Below are 19,072 nucleotides of genomic sequence, written 5' to 3' on the forward strand. Positions count from 1 at the left end.
GGTTTATTCATTGACCCTAGGCTGTTGCAGATTTAGCTGTGGTTAGTGGCTTGACACAGGTCTTGGAACCCAAAGTCTTGAAAGGGGTACAGGGTTTGTCCTCAAGGGACAGGAAACCACACCCAAAGCTGTAAGGGTGAACACCGATTCCTAAGAGAGGAATGAGACTAGAGTTTGAGTCCCAACAAAGCCAGGTGTGAGACTTCCTGACAATCAGAAGGGTTATGACACCAAGACTAGTCAGAAGTGCAAGATGGTAAGGCCCAAGGCCAGGCCAGTTGCAGGTAGTTCCAAGAGTGGAATGGGTGATACAGGGGTATACTGTGTGTATGACATCTGTATGGTTGTTGCAGTTACACTGATGACTGCAACACAGTGCATGAATCAGGGGAGGATATTGGAGATTCATTTCCCGTGTCTGCAGTCATGGGATTGTTGTCTATCACATGGTGGTGTATGTTTTCATTCCACAGAGTGGGAAGTGATGGAGACAGGATGTTTGCGTTACTGTGTTCCGTGAAATGGGACTATTGTCCTTTGTTCTTTCTCTTTGCTGTCTAATGAGAAAGAGGAAGGAGCTAAGTCAGAATGCTCCGAGTGTATTATATGTAAATAAACATAGATTAGGCAAATGTGAGCTACTGAGTTCTGTTACACAAACTGTGAACACATTGCGGATCCCTGAGTGTGCTGATGTCTGTTGGCATCAGTCGCTGTGATGTTCGGGCAGAAGAAAGCTTTTGAAGCCTCCAAACGATCGACCAGGAGGGAGAGAACATGCCAGTCGGGCATGTGTCTCTGCCAGGGTCCTACACGAGAGTAGGACGCTCCTAACACCTCTCCCACCCACCAAGAGTGTGTGCTCCTCCTCTGGTGTGGGCCCAAGAAGGAGTTTTGAAGCTTTTGTTTGTCTATTAACAGGAATTTAGCATTATGCCAGACCCCTCAATTCTGGTTGACCAGTGGTTAGTTGAACAGTGAGATGAGCAGTGGTTGGCAGAAACAAGCCAGCCACATGACTCATGGTCTGAAATTGGCATGCTTCAACCAAGATGAACCGCAGTTGTTGCTGGGTTTAGACAACATAGCGAACTGCGGTTAATCAAAACCAGAAGTATTGCAGCCACACTAGAGGTGTTGAGGAGGGGTGCTCAAGCTCATGAGAAGTTAGGCTGGTAACCACAAAGGAGGTCTCATCCCTAAACCCAGTTGAAACGAACCACTGTTCATTTAATTGAGGATTGCACAAGAGAACTTTCCACTGAATTGTGCCCCCAAGTGAGAGCTGCTTTAGGTTTTCTCCTAGTTTCCATTATAGCTGCCTTCTGCTGCAGTCCTATTCTCATGTGATGGGTACAGATGGGCCTGCTGCTACATCTCCTTGTGTCAGTGTGATTCTGCCATGCCTGCAGAGGACTCTCTACAACTATTTACATGGATCCAAATGTCTAGTCAGTGGGACTGAAAAACTGGTTTAGTACAGGCTGCTTGAAAGGTGGTCAGCGGATGTTTTGGCTGATAGGATTGCCATAATTTCCTATGTAACTGACCTAATTGCATCTGCAGTTTGAGCAGAAGGATCAGTCATGCCATAAACTGCTCCTGTTCAAACAGGACTGGAGTGTCTTAGGACATGATCAAATTTCTCCTGGCTGCTACAACTCTTTATCAGGCTCCCTCTGGGTGTGTCTGTTCCTTGGTTCTGCCACAGCCTAACCCTTTCTTAAAACTTGATACTTCTATCTGAAACCAATGCAAAATTGCTTGGGGTTGGCTTGTGCCTTAAGATCCTGTGGAAGTAGAGCGTCCACAGAAACATGTTGTTGGCAAGGGGAGAGCTCAGTGAGCTATTTGAGCACCCTCCACCCTTATCCAGGCTCAGTGTAAGGTCAGCTGGCTGCATATGGGCCAAATAGGAATTGTATGCTTGACCAACAGGAATTGTTTGCTTGATGGTGCAGGGTTGCCAGCTGCAAGGAGGAATGGACATTCAGTCCAATGCATCTGCTGTCCTGCTTCAGATCTTCTTCCTTAGTATGGGAAAGGCTGGGTAGTGATACCAGGGCACAGAACTCCATGGATAGAACTTAAGAAGGCCTGAACGGGGCTGATGTCTCGTTACTATGGGTGTGTATGGAGTAACAGATACATCTCCAGAAATGAAGGACACAAATTATAGTGACAAGCAAATGTCTTTTCAAGCTGCATAGTAAGGTGAAGCACTCCTTGTTTCCCATAGTAGTCCAAAAGCAGTACCAGTGTGCACTTCTTTTCTTTTTTCTTTTTCTTTTTGCACAGCCATGAACAATCAGTCTCTTTCACAATTCAAACTCTGTAGCTTTTCCTGTGCATGAATACCTAATGATTTTTGAAAACAGTCCAGTTCTAAACATGCTGGTTCTTGCAACGATGCTTGCTAATTCAGCTTTGGGATGGGATTTCCTACTGCAGTTCCAACAAAAGGTTTCAGGGGGGCAAGCCTGTGGCAAGAGCGCCCAGGATGAGCAGCTTAGAATTGCAGCACATCTGGGCTCAGCCAGCATTAAATCTCCAATCCTGGCTCAGACGCAGTGGTATAACTTCCGCATCCTGGCACAGCTGGAGCAGAGCAGAAGCTGGCTAAGCTGAGGCTGGAGTAAGACCCTCCAAAGGGGCATTCTGGGGGTGAGGTGGAGGCAGGACCAGAGAAGAGAAACTTAGGCTGGATTTTGAGCCCATTCGGTTTCATCAAATTACCTGGCAACCGGCTATAGAACATAAAATTACCTCTGCCAGGTTTACCACTGCTGAACGGGACTTGCATCTGCTGTAACTTTACACTGGTTTAAGCTACACCAGTTTGCCTCTCGCCAGCTTCTTGTGCATAGGACTGCTCCCCTTCAGGACTGAAGAGGCCTTAGCATTTTATTATTTTTATTATTTGATTTTTAAAAGGTATAAACACATAAGAACCCCCCCCCAAACAATTCCAAATATTGAGATTATTCTGAATCTTCTGACTCCCCTTCCCCTGATCCCTTCCATGGGTCCTAATGATAATATTTACAACTGCGTATCAATACAGTGGTACCTTGGGTTACAAGCACTTCGGGCTACAAACTCCACTAATCCGGAAGTAGTACCTCGGGTTACAAACTTTGCCCCAGGATGAGAACAGAAATCATGAGCCAACAGTCCGGTGGGAGGCCCCATTAGTGAAAGTGGTACCTCAGGTTAAGAATGGTTTCAGGTTAAGAACGGACCTCCGGAATGAATTAAGTTCGTAACCCGAGGTACCACTGTACTTATCCAAATTTTCATCCTTCTAAATTATCCATACTTTCCATTACTTTACAAGTGTGACTAAAATCCTGCTCATGTTTTAATCTGTTTACAGTGGTCTCGTAAAGAAATTATAAACTTTCCCCATTCTTTCTTAAAATTATTGTCTTCTTGATTTCCGAGCTTCCCAGTTAATTTTGCCGTTTTGGCATAGTCCATCAGAAGAGGCCTTATAGCATTGAATTAGGTATGCACTTGTACTATTCAGCTCATCTCCCCGAAGAACAAGAGAGCGTTGCCACTGGCCTTTCTGCGCACTGACTTTTCTCCCTGCTGTTCTGCCCCTGCCCCTGCCCCGCTTGCTTGTTAAGATCTATGTCCACCTGAAAGAAGGAAGTGGCACGGAAGGCCTGGATGCTTTGAAGAACAAAACCCAGCTCCACAGCATGGTGGCCAAGAGCCTTTGTCAGAACGCGGCAGGGAAGAACTACATCATTTTTACTGGGCCCAGCATCACCAGCTTGAATCTCTTTGAAGAGTTTGAGAAACAAGGTTTGTGTCGGGCTACGTGTTGACCTGTGGGGGGGGGGGGTTGGCCTCCGGTTCACAAAACAATAGGATTGTTGGTCTTTCGGGGGCACAAAGCTCTCTTGTTTTGCTTCTGCTTTGACAGTTTAACTGAAAACAGGCTAACATGGTTGCTGTGGAGTATCCCTGTGGACCTCAGAGGCAATTCATAGCTGTTTAATTGCTGTGGCATTTTAGGGGTAGCAGAATTTCTCCTGTCCCCTGCCCTCCCGCAACCATCCTCCAGCAATTAATGGGGGAAAGAAATGGCCTGTGTTCATTCTACATTGCCCATAATTTTTTTTAAAAAACTTCAGGACACAGGAACGTTTGGGAAATTTAAAGTGATATCGGAATGGTTTGAATATATGGTGTGACTTAAAAAGATTTCACTTGTGTCCATAAGTGGGAGATGCAGACAGATAAGCAGGTAGTGGTGACCTAAGCTGTCTCTCTAGGAGGCACTTGTTACTTTTTCTCAAATGAGCAAATAAAGATGTCACTCTCTATTTTGGGTCAAAACAGATGTGACCTGAGAGAATGTGATTTCCAGCTTTCCATTTGCACTTTAAAGGAACGGTGGAGTCTGAATTTAAATCCCAATCCCCTATTTTCATTCTCTCTCTCTCTCTCTCTCTCTCTCTCTCTCTCTCTCTCTCTAGCTACCATTTGCCCAAATTACCTGTCCTGAGGCATGTGTGATATAAATCAGGGAAATGCCTCATCTCAATTTCTTGAAGCCTTCCTTCCCCTTCAACAGAAGCTTCCATTGTTCTGCTTTCTTCTCAGGGCGTTTTAGAATCTCTTCATAAAAATCTTAACGTTAAAAAATTGTCACGCAGGTGTCTGGGGGCATCGTAGGCAGCCCCACCCTCCGTCGTTTCCCAGGCTGACCTATGTGCTGTCACTGTCAAGGCTTCACCCCTGCACCAAACAAGTATATCATATATAAGAGAAAGGCACTTGCTATTTGGACGTAACAAAACAGAACAGATCCATCAACCCAGATGGATTTCATTTTTATTGCCCGCTGCCCTAGCAACTGTGAGCTTCCATCGCAGGTTTATTTTTTAGAATCTGTGTAAGTTACATGTGCCATGTGCTGGCACTAAATCTGCTGCCACTGTTAAAGCAGTCACTTGTCTTGGTCATAAATCTAGGATGCCTCATTTGTTCTGTTGCATTAGAGAGGTGGTTGACATACGGTTCTCATTACCCTTTGTAAGGTGATGCTCCATTTACAAGTTCTCTGTCTGGACTGAAAGAAAGATTGTGCTTAATTACCTCTAACCTTTTGGTGTTTGTGCTTCTGAATTAAAGGCCCCCTTAGCAAACTCCATAGCATTGACTTCACACTACTGGAGAAAATTGGATCTGCGCAGTAGGAGTGAACGGCTTATGAGTTTTACTGTGGCAGGAAAGACAAATAGAAGAGGTTTAAGAGGTGATCAGAACTGCACCTGCTGGTCCAGTGTTATGGTTGTGCCGGCCCTACTGTTCATGGAGTCAGGGCAACTTTGTCGAGAGGAGTCTTTGTGCCTCCTCTTACCTCAGAGAGTTTTCACTTGAACTCAGTAAGCCTATCAGTAATGAGATTAATCAGCTAGTGTTCTCCAACTGGTACCGGGCTCAGTGGTTCATCCACCTGCTCCACCCTCCTTAATTCTTTCCTTCATTTAGGCACCCCAGAACTAAAATGTGAATCTTTGTGTTCAGATGTGCGTAGAACTGTGGCTGGAAATCCTTCTAATGACTTGGAATTACAAATATGAACAAATCCAATTTCCCCCACTGGCTCCTTCTCAATCAGACCATTTAAGATTCTAGTGGAGCTTAAGAAAGCTTGGATTTTTGAACTGTAATACACCAAAAGGAATAGATTTGTAGAATCTTGAGTTGGCAGGGACCCCAAGGGCAATGTAGGACCAGCAATGTGATCTATAAGCCTCACTAGACATGAAATATAGCCACAAGATGCCAGTATGGAAAAAAAGACAGTTCTCTATAAGAACTCAGCTTTTAGTCCTTAAAAGCTAAGATGTTTAAGGTTTTTATTTTACGTTTTTATGTTTTAGTTTTTTTTGAATAAAAATGGCAGGAAATCTTGTTGAATCACCTTACCCATCCTTGGCACTTCAGACCGTAGTCTGATAATGCCATGCTTTAAATTTGTCAAATTGCAATGTTCTAGACTAGGGGTAGTGAACCGCTGCGGTCCTCCAGATGTTGTTGGACTCCAATGCCCATCTGCCCCAGCCAGCATGACCAATTGTGAGGGAAACTGTAGTCTAACAACATCTGGAGAACTACGGGTTCTCAGTTCCTGCTATAGACAAAGTGACCTTTACCGTCGTGACGTATGGCACAGCTAAGCATTCCAGTTAGTCTTCTCCCTTGGAAATGCATTGCAATCTCATTCATACAGTAGACAATTCACCACACAATTCTCCTGGGATTTCCTTTTATATGGCATTCTTTATTGAGACAAGAAGGATTTCCTCATGGAAACTGTAAGTCATTGCCCCACCTTTTCCCCTCTAAACCTGGTAGGTTAGGAGATGACCGTTCCATTCAACTCTCAAACCTCAAGGTAGTTTTGCTAATAGATATGTATTGCCATCTTCCATTTGCAGAGATTTATTGTTGTGGGTTGTTAAGTGCAAGAAAAAGTGACTGCACAGGCCTGCCGCCATCTATGCTAAATAACCCAGATGCTCCTCAGTCTCGAGGACAATATAGGATAAAGATGAAAGGAAACATGTCCTTGATCTGCTGGTACAATAAAGGCTACTTTCGGTTTTTGACCAACGCTTATTCTCCAATTCAACAAGGTAAGGGCTCAGAGATGCTACATTGCTTGGGGGTGGGACCTGGACCTCCAAAACAAGTTATGAACCCAGGGCAATTAAGGGTCAAACTAGATAGGACATTAACTGTGTCTTTGCATCCAACATGCAAATTCTGCCCCCCTCCCCCTAAAAAGGGAATAGCACCAGCTCTGGAGGGTTGATAATTATCAGGATCAGAGCATACTGCATGTTAACCACAAGTGACAACCAACATGTTTCTTTTTCATTGAAACAGGTGTCATAATTAAGAGAAAAAGTGGAGAGATCCCTTGCCCGTTGGCAGTAGAAGCCTTTGCTGCTCATCTTAGTTATATCTGCAAATATGATGACAAATACAGCAAGTAAGCAAGTCGTGGGGTGGTGGGAACTTGAGGATGAATGCCATACTGTTGGAATAAGGGTACTACTTTCAGAAGAAAGTAGATACCTGACTTTGCCTTCACTGACTCCAGCATGGACAACAAAGCCAAGCATAAAACTTCATTCCCAACTTGTCTGAATATCTTCTAAGAGAGCTGGGTCACGGCAGGGATGTTTTTCAAACAGCTTATCTAAGAACCAGATATAGGCACTGTCCCTCAATAATTACACCCTGAGCTTCAGTGTGGATTTGTGGCTAAGAATAAAAATTGGTTTCTACCACATAGAAACAGCATATTTCCAATGTGCAGAAATGGCACGTAGCACACCCCTCCCTGGGTTGTAGTACTTCACACTGCAGCTGAGGGACCACATTTTTACATGTCCCCCCATGTGAAAAGCTTATTGTACTTGGAAAACTATTGGGTCAGGAAATTTTACCCTTTTCAACTGCTTTTCAGTTCTGAGATACATTTGCACAGGGATAAAAATACTCAGAGGTGACTCAAGACATGCTGTGGGAGACCCATGGCTGGTTTTCCTAACATTTTCCCCACTTTGGAGAAGCTATGGGGAATTTGAATTTTGTTTAGAGTAGAGGAAGAGGGAAACAGTGCATTTAAAGCTTTCACCAGTACTACAGTTCTGCCAAAAAATCCCTCCCCCCCCCCCCCGTGCCTGTTCCTTTTTGTTCTGAGATAGAAACTTCCATTGGTGTTGTAAGTGGTTTTCCTCCACAGCCCTACAGCAATTTGTGAGGTGGAGTTGTCAAAGGGGTTTAAAAAAGCCTTTCCCCCCCTTCCTACTCCATGGTTCTAATACTGCTTCCCAACCCAGCTGCTGCTGTTAAAGGGAGGAAACTGACAGCTTCTTATTTATTTATTTTGACGATGTAATAATCATAAATAAATAATAATAAAAATGTGCACCCCACCACCAAGACCATTCTATTGTAACTATCCAACATCCCAAAATTTCAACAACTCTTGCAATGGTTTGACCCCCTTCCGTTTGAACAGTACAAATTCTGCAATATCTCCTCAAAATCATTTCTCCTTCATATTCCCCGTCTTACCTTAATGGCACATGTTAATTTATCATTAATAGCCATATCCCACACCTCTTTATACCATTCTTCCATTTTATATTCTGCTTGCCCTTTCCACTTCCTAGCTATAATAATTTGTGTAGCTGTCAATAAGTTTGTGAGCAAGTCCTTCATAGCCTGAGAACCTTCCACCAAACAGACTTCTTAAACACATTGAATCTTTGACTGTCTTAGTCATACAATCTAGGAACCAAGCTGGGCAATTCTTTCAGATTGTTACAAGATGGTTTCCGCCACATGGTGTCTAGGTTCCAGAGCAGCTTCAGCTCAACCTTTGTCACCACAAGAAGGTATCAGGTAGAATGCATAGCTCTTCAAAACCAAAGTAAACCTTTTGCAACTCAGCAAAGCGTGCTTACGGCCCTTTATATGATAAGTCAGAACCGGAGCTTGTGATAGGCCAAATGGAACTGGCCACGGTGTTAATCACTCAGTGGCAAACACCCCCCTGCCTGGCAACAAGCTGATTAGCATTTCAATTGGGAATTCCAGGAAGGGAAAGGCAACCTGGCCAGAATTCAGTTTTGCTTCTTGGCTGTGACAGAAAGAATTAAATCAAATAAATGCTACATATAGATACACTATTAGTAGAATTGGCTGCTTTGCAAGGTTTGCTGGCTCCCAAAATGGAGCTTAGGCACTGTAAAATGGCAGCAACCATGACACGCAAACTCAAGATAATCACCATTAGAGAGTGTAGTTTTATTTATTACCATGGTTGATTTCTGTTCCATGCTTTAACTTGTTTCCACACAGAATTAGCCTATCCTTTTCTCCCATCTAAAGGGATCACTGTTTTATCCTGAACAGGATTGTGGCACCCTAAAGGAGCTACCAGCATGGTCCTGTCTTGTTATTCGTTTAAATAATCTGTGATTATATATTTAAACTTATTTCCAACCCACCTGTCATCACATACCGGTACCAGGGTGAGATAAGATTTTTTATTTAAAAAAATCAATTACAAACAATGAACAAGCAATAAGTACAGGAGCAGATGAGAGCACAAGAGTCAGTAACAACAGTATTGAAATCTAGCCAGTTTTCCACACAAGCCTGGAGGAAATCTTTCAGCAAATCTTTTGAACATGTGACACAATTCTTCTACATTGTTTACAGTTTTGTATAGATGACACAGATTTAGAAATGGCCATTAACTTAGACAGCAACCAGCGATGTCAGTGGTACCACCAAGGCCATCACCAAGTGTCCAGAAGGCATCAGAGCCTCTACTTCTCTTACTGCCCCACTGGTCATGAGGTGGAGAGGAGGATTACTTTTCTCTCTCTCCTGAAAAGTAAATAGAGCTGAAGGAGGAAGTTGGAAGTGTGGCACTCTTTCCCACTTCCTCTTGCAGCTCTATGTGTCGTTCAAGACTCAGCTTAATCCCACGGGATCTGACTTTCACCCGTTTCTTTTGGAAGAACAAAGTGTGTGCACATGCACTTCCCTGTTTCCATGGGGAATGGGGAGAGAAGTGACCAGAGTGGTGACCATCATATTCATTCAAAAATCCAAATTATGTTCACAAAACTCAACTGTTCCCTAATCATTCTCTGGGTGATTTAATAAAATGTGGATGTGAGCAATTATGACTAAAGCTTACATGTTACATGCAGGTCAGAGAGGCTCATCTGTTTAATAGATGTTGTATGCAGAGATGGTAAACCTTGAGTCTCTTCCAGAATTACGGTTCCAAGTTGACACTTGCCACTCTTCTCTGTTCACAAGGTTTCTAACCTACTTGAGTAACAAAGCAATAGTTTGTTAAGAGGGCTACTTTGGTTAACTTTTTCTACAAAGGATATATTTGTGGTATAGTGTTTAAGGAAGTGCATAGTGCTTTTATTTTCTTTCTGTCTAGTTTTGCATGTTATGTTTTCAAATTTGAAAATAGGGTTTCTTTACCTGCACAGTAAAATGATAAAGTCCTCAAAGAACTACCCAGTATCCATTTTTCATATAGAAGAACTAGCTATTTGGTGTATCTGGGACAGTTAAGCCCAGCCTTTGTGCTCAGAGGCTGTTCCCTATCCCGATTCAAATAAAATGCCATGGCAAGCAGTTTCCAAGTACAGGAGCCTCCCTGTTCCATGGAGTAAAAAAAGGGAGGAAAGTTCTCACTCTGGTCTTCTTTGGCATAACTTCAGTGTCTTGGGGGCTTAGCTGAAAAAGAAAGGACACAAATAGTGACAGCACAGCTGCGAAAGACAGACAGTGGAACCGGAAACTCTGTGAAGAAAATAGGATTGCAGGCTGGGAAATGGGGCAGAGGATGGGGGTGAAGAGGCATCCATTTGGCCGAGGTTCTACAGGAAAGGGAAAGGACTTGGCAAAAACAAATTTGGGCAGCCTTTCTATAGGCTGCTTCTTCAAGGGCCATTATGCCAATCTCTTAGAAACTGAATCCCACCCCCACCCCCCCAACAACAACAAAATGGTTCCCTGTGGTCACTTTAGTAGGTGTGTCCCAACCAAAATACTGGTCTGGAATACACAAGTGGTAGAAAAGTGAAAAAGTGTTCTTGTTTTATGGCATTGCCATTTTATTTTCACCAATGCCCTAAAAAGGCCTCTTAGAAAAAAGAGAGAAAGATGCTATCTTCATCTAAAGAGAGACGAGACCTTCTTATAAATGGGCTACTTCAGTTGAAGTATATCCAAACATAGGTTGCATATACATCAGGCACATTACTTTCCCCAAAGAATTCTGGGAGCTGTAGTTTGTCAACAGTGTTGGGAATTGTGCCTCTAAGAACTACAGTTCCCAAGATTCTTTGGGAGAGGAATGGTGTGTAGGCAACTATAAAGTCATTTTATAAGAATCCTTATGGATTTCTGTATTGGCCCCATTATAGGCAAATGGCAGGAGTTTAATGAAGATTTTTTCAAAACAGCCAAAGAAAGAACCCATTTCGTGCAATTTAAATGAAATTTGTAGGCTTGAATGTGTGTTTATAAAGTATTTCCCTGAAGCAATTTTTTTTGTAATCAAAATACCCTCAGCCTCTTAGTGAAAGAGCAAGAATATAAGCAATCGAAAGCAGCCCTTCGAAATAGTTAACAGCGTGCCCAGTACACTCACGCTTGAAAGCAAATGCTAAGTCTGCACAAATTAGGGAGCAAATAGAAGAAAGGTGTTTGAGTCATCCTTTATATTGAGCGAAAAGCAAGTGTAGTTTGGGTCCAGTGTAGCAGGTACTAACTGCTGCAACTCTTCATTCATTTTAAATAAAATAGTGGGGCATAGACACGTGGAGATTTTGTTCCCTCCATCTCACTCACATTAAAACTAGAAAGTGGTAGCGGGGGGGAATCAAACTTACAGTAGGGAGTGTGTGTGTGTGTGTGTGTGTGTGTGTGTGAGCACACAAAACTTAACATTGAGCAACAAGTGCATGGAAGTAGTTCAACCCTTTGGATGAATTTGTTATTTAATAGCAGCTCTATCTCATCTCCCCAGAAGATCTTGCTGCTCACAACATCAACCAGTATACAACATTCCTGTTTATTTCACACATGATTTTTTCAGTTGACCATGAAAGCATCCCTAGTCAGACACCACATAGGAAGATCCTGGTTTTAGACAAACTTTTGGGGCATGGCTGACTTCACTGGGGTGCAATTCTAGAGCTCTTCCATGACCTATTTACACATGGAGCTTGTTGAAAGGTGACTGAAGAACATTTTGTACCGAGAGAGGAAAACTGTCATGAGAGGACGTGTCATGTCAGGATACTGCAGTTTAGAAGAAAAGCTCATAAATTATGTTTGACGGGGGAATTGATTCCTTTTACTTCTCCAAGTCACAGCACAAAGTTAAGGTACTGTGCTAGGCACTGAAATCAGGAACCGTTTAGTCTTAATCTTCTCCCATATTTATAAAAAAAATCCATTTAAAAAAAATTCAAAGCAGTTTACCAGTTAAAATGAATACAAAAATGTAAACCTTATCACCAGCCAACTGTTTTGGAAAATACTTTTCTCAGTTGTCAGCATAAGCCTGGCTGCCAAGAAAAGTCTTTGGCAAACATTTAGAAGTTAAAACAAAAGGTGCTTGTGGAATCCCTGTTGGAGAAGCATTCCACAGGAGAGGGTCAATAACACGGAAGGCTTGGTTTTGTGTTGATGTCAAATGAGCGTCACCAACAATCCCTAAATCCTGTACGAAATGTCCAAGGCCAATCACATGAAAACAGTTGGCACTGAACAGTGTTTTTGCATTGATGCTTTTCAGGCAACACAAAATGTGCTTTCTCAGGTGCAGAATTCAATGGGCTGCTCTTCAGCAGCAGTGTCCATGCACCAGTGTGTGCTATGAGAAAATCTAGCAATATCAAACATCATTTTTGTCAGTCTCTGCCATTCTAGTTTAAGCTGCCTGTTGGTCCAAAAAGCATTAGGAGCTTGGGATTGCCAAACAAATACCGTCCTTTCTGGTGGCTATGTTGCTGTGGCAGAATAAAGTCCTCTCTCCCAGTTCACCAGCCTATGGAGAAATTGGCAAGAGTCATTTCTTTAAATATTTTTTACCATCCAACCAACAACCCCCCTATTCCCACTGCCATTCATTGCCAGATTTCTTAAGTGTAAGACATAGACAGACAGAACGTTCTTCTGTCTTGTGTATAGATTCTGTCGTTTTTAGGGCACAGACCCTTTACCTTATCTCAGAAACGTTTTCATGACTGTTTGATTCCCTCCCATCCCCTTTTTTGTGTGCTTTCCAGGTATTTCATCTCTCATAAACCAAACAAGACCTGGCAGCAAGTGTTCTGGTTTGCCATCAGCATTGCCATAAACAACGCCTACATCCTATACAAAATGTCCGACGCCTATCACGTGAAAAAGTACAGCCGGGTGCAGTTCGGCGAGAGACTTGTCAAAGAGCTACTGGGATTGGAGGATATTTCACCTTGCCATTGATGCACCATTCCCCGTGGCTTAGGTCAGGAGCGGGGAAGAGGAGGAAGACGGCGACAACTCTGGAACGCCAAAGTGAGGACCTTGCAATCACAGCAGCCATGCTGCTCCCCCATGTGACAAAGTGACCAGGGAAACCATGAATGTGGTGTGGTGGGCTTTGATGAAGGCCCCACCAGTATCCCTAAGGCCCTAAAGAGTGCCATGGGCACTTAACGCATCAGAAGCAAATTTAAGTTAGCAGCTGTTTCTTAATACTATTTGTTAAACAGGGTGTTAATTGTCACATGAGGCCCCTTTCCCTGTCCTCTCCCAAACTGAGGTGGCTCAATTGTTCAGACGGGGCATTACTGTAAAGCATATTCAGTTTTTTAAAAATGTGTGATCCACGGTGTCCTGTGTTTGCAGATGCTCAGCGCCTGGTGAGAGGTCACGGAGAGGTCGCTAAACAGAGATACTGAAAAATGTATAAATCTATTTTGCAAGCCTATGGTTAGGCAACGGCAGTGGGGACTTAGATGACTGACGAAGATTTTATTTTCTTGCAATGCTTTTGGATTGTAGGAGGGAATATAATTTAGGAGGGGAAGAAAAAAAACAAAACAATTTTTTTAAATATAAAGGAATAGCCAGAAATTGGTGGCTTTGCCTATCAAAGCTAATGTCATTTCGCCTTAAAGTCAGTGTGAGCTTTGAGGCTAACTTCAGTGATGCCATAATGCGAGAGATTTAATTTAATTTTAAACACAGTATATTCTTTTCCCAGCATCAAAGCACACTAATACAAAAGATAATCTAACTTTTCGTTAACTTTTAGTATCTGCAAACATACACAGGATCCCACAGCACAAGCAACAATGAAAAAAGCAGAACCAGAGGCTTCCCACTGCTCTTTCTTTGCAGATGCATATCCCATATCTGAATTTTTCATTAAAATACTGCTGACAGCACATAATGCACTATTGCGCAAGAGCATCTTTGGATTTGGACCATAATGTAATGCACTACCCCTCCACCGCACCCTCCTGGTAAAGACTGTTTTAGCATACCTTTTAGTTAATATTTGCACAAACCTGGCAGGAAATAATAGTTCAACATGTTTTGTTGTGTGCTCAGGGTGTGGTCCTGTAAGACTTCTTTGAAGTGGAGACTTCCTATAATAGTTACACATTTGCAGAAATTACACATCTGGAAAAACCATGTACTGAGGTTTTGAAATCAACCACGATCCAAGCACCTATAGCTCTCACAAGGGCAACATGACAAATAGGTGGATTGTGAGTAGGGAGGCTACTTGGAAGTTTATGGTACTAGTGGCCAAGAGTTGCAAGAGGACACAATAAAAGGCTTTCATTAAGGTAGGGATGGCCAACCTATTGGTCTCTGCTCCCATCAGCCCCAGTGGTGATGGGAGCTGTAGTACCACAAATACCTGGAAGGCCATAGGTTCCCCATCGCTTGCATAGAGCATGAGCTCAGTATAAACACCTTCCATCAGCAAAGCGGCAAGATCTCCTCTGGGAAAGTGTATTCATGGGCTTTCCAAGGAGGGCCTGAATTCTTCTACACTCACTGGCACTAGTGGTTTTTAAGGGCTAACATTCCTGAGAGATGGGGAGGGGTAGCTTGTTTTACCCAGAACTCATCCTCTCCTAAAGGCCATACCATAGAGCAAGGAAATCTGGCTGCATTATAACTCCTTAAGGAAAACCGTGGTACTATTATATGGAGAACGTTCCACCCACCCATTCTTTACATAGTCAGGGATGTAGCCTGACAGGATGCTGTTCTTGCAGCCTCTCAGCCCAGTAAGATTACTAGAGAGTATACACACACATATGAATTTCCCTGTAGAAAATAGTAATGCAGAAAGGCTCTCCTTTCTGTTTTTCTCAATTCAGTAAATGAGGCTCAACTCAGCGGTGTCTGATTCCAGGGTCAATTCCTGCCTCTGCCCTCTTTTTCCTCCCCCTGGAGTCCTACAGTGCACCAATTTGAAAGGTGAGTGAAGCGAATAAGGCTTCATGGCAGACTTCCTACTTATTCTGAAGGTTTCTGTATTAAATAATCTTCCAAATATGTTGCACCCAACCAGTAATGCTTCTTCTCTTACATAGACACAAGTTAAATTCCCACTGGAATTAAGGACTCCACAGAGTTCAGTGTGGGTCATAGGATCAAGATATACTTACTAGAAATCTATAGCAACAGCCAGTCAGATGTTTTAACAAAATTCTTTTCTTGTATAAAAATTTCCACCAGGTCTTAGTTTGGCCTCAGGGATTGGCCCCTGATATTTTTTTTTCCTTGTAGTTAACACTGGTTATTAGATTGTACAGCTTTGGAGTGAGAAAAAACAAAATGGCAGCCATATATTGTTCAGTTCCCACCTAGACACCCTACTCATTGGCATGTGATGGTTTCCTAAATGCGTTTCAAAAATATATTATTACACTCACCCAACTATTCTAAGTTGTGAAAAGGTCCAGCAGTATAGAGCTTGGATTCCTTTAGGAGGAGGTCAGCCACTGGAGGTTTACTGCTGTTTTCTAATGTTTACATTCATTTACAAATATACATCTTGAGCTTAAACACTCCAAGAGCGTGCCAAAGCCCACTGCTCTGCTGTCAGGTCTTGGGAGATAAACAACACCCTGGGAAGCTTACAGAGCCCTAACTCAGCTCTTTGCATCTGGGTGTCCTCAGCCTCAGTTCTATGCATGCTTACCTGAGAGTAAGCCCCAATGAGAGGAATTCAATTCATTTTGCATTCACCTTTAAACTACCTAATTTGCACTTTTTTTGAACGATATGTGAACTGAAAAACAGTAATCCTCCAAGATTCACACTTTGAATTTTGCAGGGCAGTTGTGTCAAGTGATGTGTACAGAAAAGCATATTCTAGGGTAAAATGGGCATAAAAATGCATATATTCATGAAAATAGCATACGCAAATGCTTTTTATCAGGGGAAACTGCTTTGCCAAAAAATGTGTATATTAGTTAAAATTGCATACAAAAATGTGTTCATTTGGAGAAATGCATACTAAAATGCTGACAAAATTTTATTAGGTTTTTATTTTAAAAAATCACAGGTTGCAGGAATATGTAGAACTGAATTTAAGATTTAAATTTAAGAGGAACTTTGAGAACTGGAACTGATTTGTCTATTCCTAGTCCCCGGGAACCCAATGAGACTTATTTCTGAGTGATATATATAGGATTGCACTGTAAGGTACTAATAATCTAACTGCACAAAAATGTTGTGGCCAACTCAGACTCCAGTCAGCCTTTGGGATGAAGCCAGAATTTAATTCCTCCTCTCCCTCTTTCCCCAATTAATCAGACAAAAGTGCTAGGAAGTTATCTGAAAAGGGCTGTGTCTATTCACCTTCGCTAGACTACTCTCAAAGAATTTGACCAGGACATAGATTTAAATTCCTCCCACTGAGATCAACAGAATTTGAAAGTGTTCCATTTCTGACTAGATCATGAGGGCATCACTATTGTGTGCTTGAGTTTCTGCAAGATACTGCATAAAGGATGGAAGTCTTGCAAGCCAACATCTGTAATGCTGGTGAGTTGGGGAAAGCAAGTTGATTCCTATACAGTTTCAGCTCATTCTTTGCCAACATGAGAAATATGAACCTGCCCTTCCCAGCTGACCAGCATTTTATATGTTGGACTGTAAAACCTCCTTCTTGTTTAGGATTTCAACCTATGCATAGGTCCCACTGAACGCACTGGGATTTACTTCTGGGAAAGCATACACAGGCATTTGGCTATTATTTCCTCTGGATAAAATAGTAACTATGTTGATCTGCTATATTAGTAACCACGTAAGCACTCAGCAGGGATCTTTGCCAGTCTCATGTCTGGGAGCTGTTCAACAAAGGGGGGCAGAAGCGAATGAAACATTCTTATCACATGCTGAATGCCACAAAAGTCAAGTTGACCAAAGAGATGGAAGAGTGAAAAGGCTGCCTGTTTGAGGTAACTGGTTTTCCCTCTGCTAATGTCTGTCACTCAGCACTAGAAGGAGACATGGAAGCAACCGTCTGCATGTGTAACTGATACAGGGACACATCTGGACGTAGCTTTCCATACATTTTGATGCTTATCCGGAACCCATTCATAGGTGCAACCCCTCCCCACCAATTGCTGCATGTACACAACATCCTACTCAGGCCTAGAGTTGGATCAGGGCCTTTGGGCATTGTTGCAGCTCAGCCATTCAACATGGGAAAAAAGTTGTCATGGCAATGCAAGATATAAACCACACACCATGCACAATAAATTATCCTCTGAGTATCGTGTCGCCATGCTCTGTTAAGATGTTCCTTTGACTATTGTTTATTATTATGGAATGGAACATCTTCCTGCTCATGAGTGTTGTTCGGGAACTTTTTTGAAAACTCTGAATGCTTAGTGGGACACTGACTCCGGACTGCCCCCCCTTTCCCATTTATATGTTTGACAATTAAATGGTGGGGGGTTAAAGCATAAACCTGATGGGCTCCACTTTTTGCTCTTCCTAGCCATCCCTTCCAGGCACTACTTTTGTTCGGTTTAAAAAAACCCACAGAAATCCTTGTTCCTACATGCAGTTCTCTTGTGCCATTTAATAATTGATTTGGGGATCTCACGATTTTTCGTTCTTGTACATTTATGAGGATATAGCTCCCTAAAGTTTAGCAAGAGGGCAGCAACTCAAAAAGAAGCCACTTTAGAACTTTTAATTGATGCTTCCCTACAGAAGGCTTTGTTCTGCTAACAGGTGCTTAGCAGAATCTCATCTGACCTGGCAGTTAATGAGACCTCTCCTAGCTTCTTCCTGTGCTTCCTCCAGGTATGGACTGCCAGTTCTGGTGCTCATTTCAGCAGTGATTCAGGATGAGGCCGCATCGTTTCAGCATTTTGTACTTTGATGACACCTCCCAGTCACAGAGTTCAAGAAAGTGCTTTTTTAAAATAAATAAATAAATGCACTAATGAACTATTCACTGGAACACATGGAAACGCAAGAGCCTTTTTTTGCCCTATAAAATGTGGAATAGAGAAAAGAAGTTAAGATTAAGAACTGCATTTTAAAAAAAATTACATTTCCTGGGTTGGCCACTCACAAATCCACCCTTGAATATTGGAGTGGCTCTATCTAGTGTATATGACGGCCAAGTGTCCACAATTGAGCTTACAGCTTGTTAGTAGTAGTTTCCATCAATTCTCTTATGAGATCTGGCGGCATTTCTGATGTTTACGACCACTCATTTTTGCATCAGAAGTTATATTCCATGTCCAAGATCCTAGTGAATCTTAGGACACCATTTTTGACATTCTAGCAGTACTTCTTTACTGCCTTCTGCTACCAATATATGAGCTGGAGGTGTCTCTGAGCATTGCATATCTAACATGAAAGCCTAATAAGATGAAAGGGTTGAGCCTGTTGAGCAGCTGGCTGCCTATTCTCTGCAGTAATTCATATTTACTTCTCATGAGCTTCCAAAGCTGTGTGAGATCTCCATGCACTAGAAAGTTATGGTTCTGAATACTATGTTCAGAATAGACAAAATGCTTTGTGTTCTTTTGGCTGGTAGTGTTTTGGCTGGTAGTCTTTTCAGTGTTGCCCACTGCAATGGGACAAAATGTAGGCTTTTCAAATAGAAAACTAGCAGAAAGGAAAATGGAAGGTGGCCCGGCTAAGCAATCGTTGCCTGCAGGAGCTACCAAGGGCCACAGCCTAATGAAGTGATTGGAAATGAGGACATTAATAAAACTCTGCAGAAATGTTCTTATAGGTGAGGTTCCAATAGGGGTGGGGTAAAAGTCAGTTCAGTTTGCAATTTAATGCATGCCTACCATAATTCACACTCATTGAAATAATACATGACTAAAATGAAGCTATCCTTTAAAATTCACACTTCTCCAAATTTTGTGATCTTGTGGTCCAACCAGGAAACAAACAAAAAATCCAAAATACACACATTAGAGGAAATAGCGTATAAAAA

At 42.4% G+C, this 19,072-nt stretch overlaps 1 protein-coding gene across 1 annotated transcript in view; it reads left to right on the forward strand.

Moving 5' to 3' along the window:
* The window catches only part of PGBD5 (piggyBac transposable element derived 5), a 69,092-nt gene extending 50,280 nt beyond the window's left edge, over positions 1–18,812 (forward strand). The window contains exons 4-7 of the mRNA XM_083732446.1: positions 3,633–3,813; positions 6,462–6,659; positions 6,913–7,018; positions 12,876–18,812. Coding sequence (XP_083588572.1) covers positions 3,633–3,813; positions 6,462–6,659; positions 6,913–7,018; positions 12,876–13,071 — 681 coding nt within the window. The 3' untranslated portion in view covers positions 13,072–18,812. The remainder of the gene's footprint in view (positions 1–3,632; positions 3,814–6,461; positions 6,660–6,912; positions 7,019–12,875) is intronic.
* The last annotated feature ends 260 nt before the right edge of the window (positions 18,813–19,072 follow it).

The sequence above is a fragment of the Podarcis gaigeae genome, assembly GCF_964106915.1.
Source record: "Podarcis gaigeae genome assembly, chromosome: 3".
In the NCBI taxonomy this organism is placed as follows: Eukaryota; Metazoa; Chordata; class Lepidosauria; order Squamata; family Lacertidae; genus Podarcis; species Podarcis gaigeae.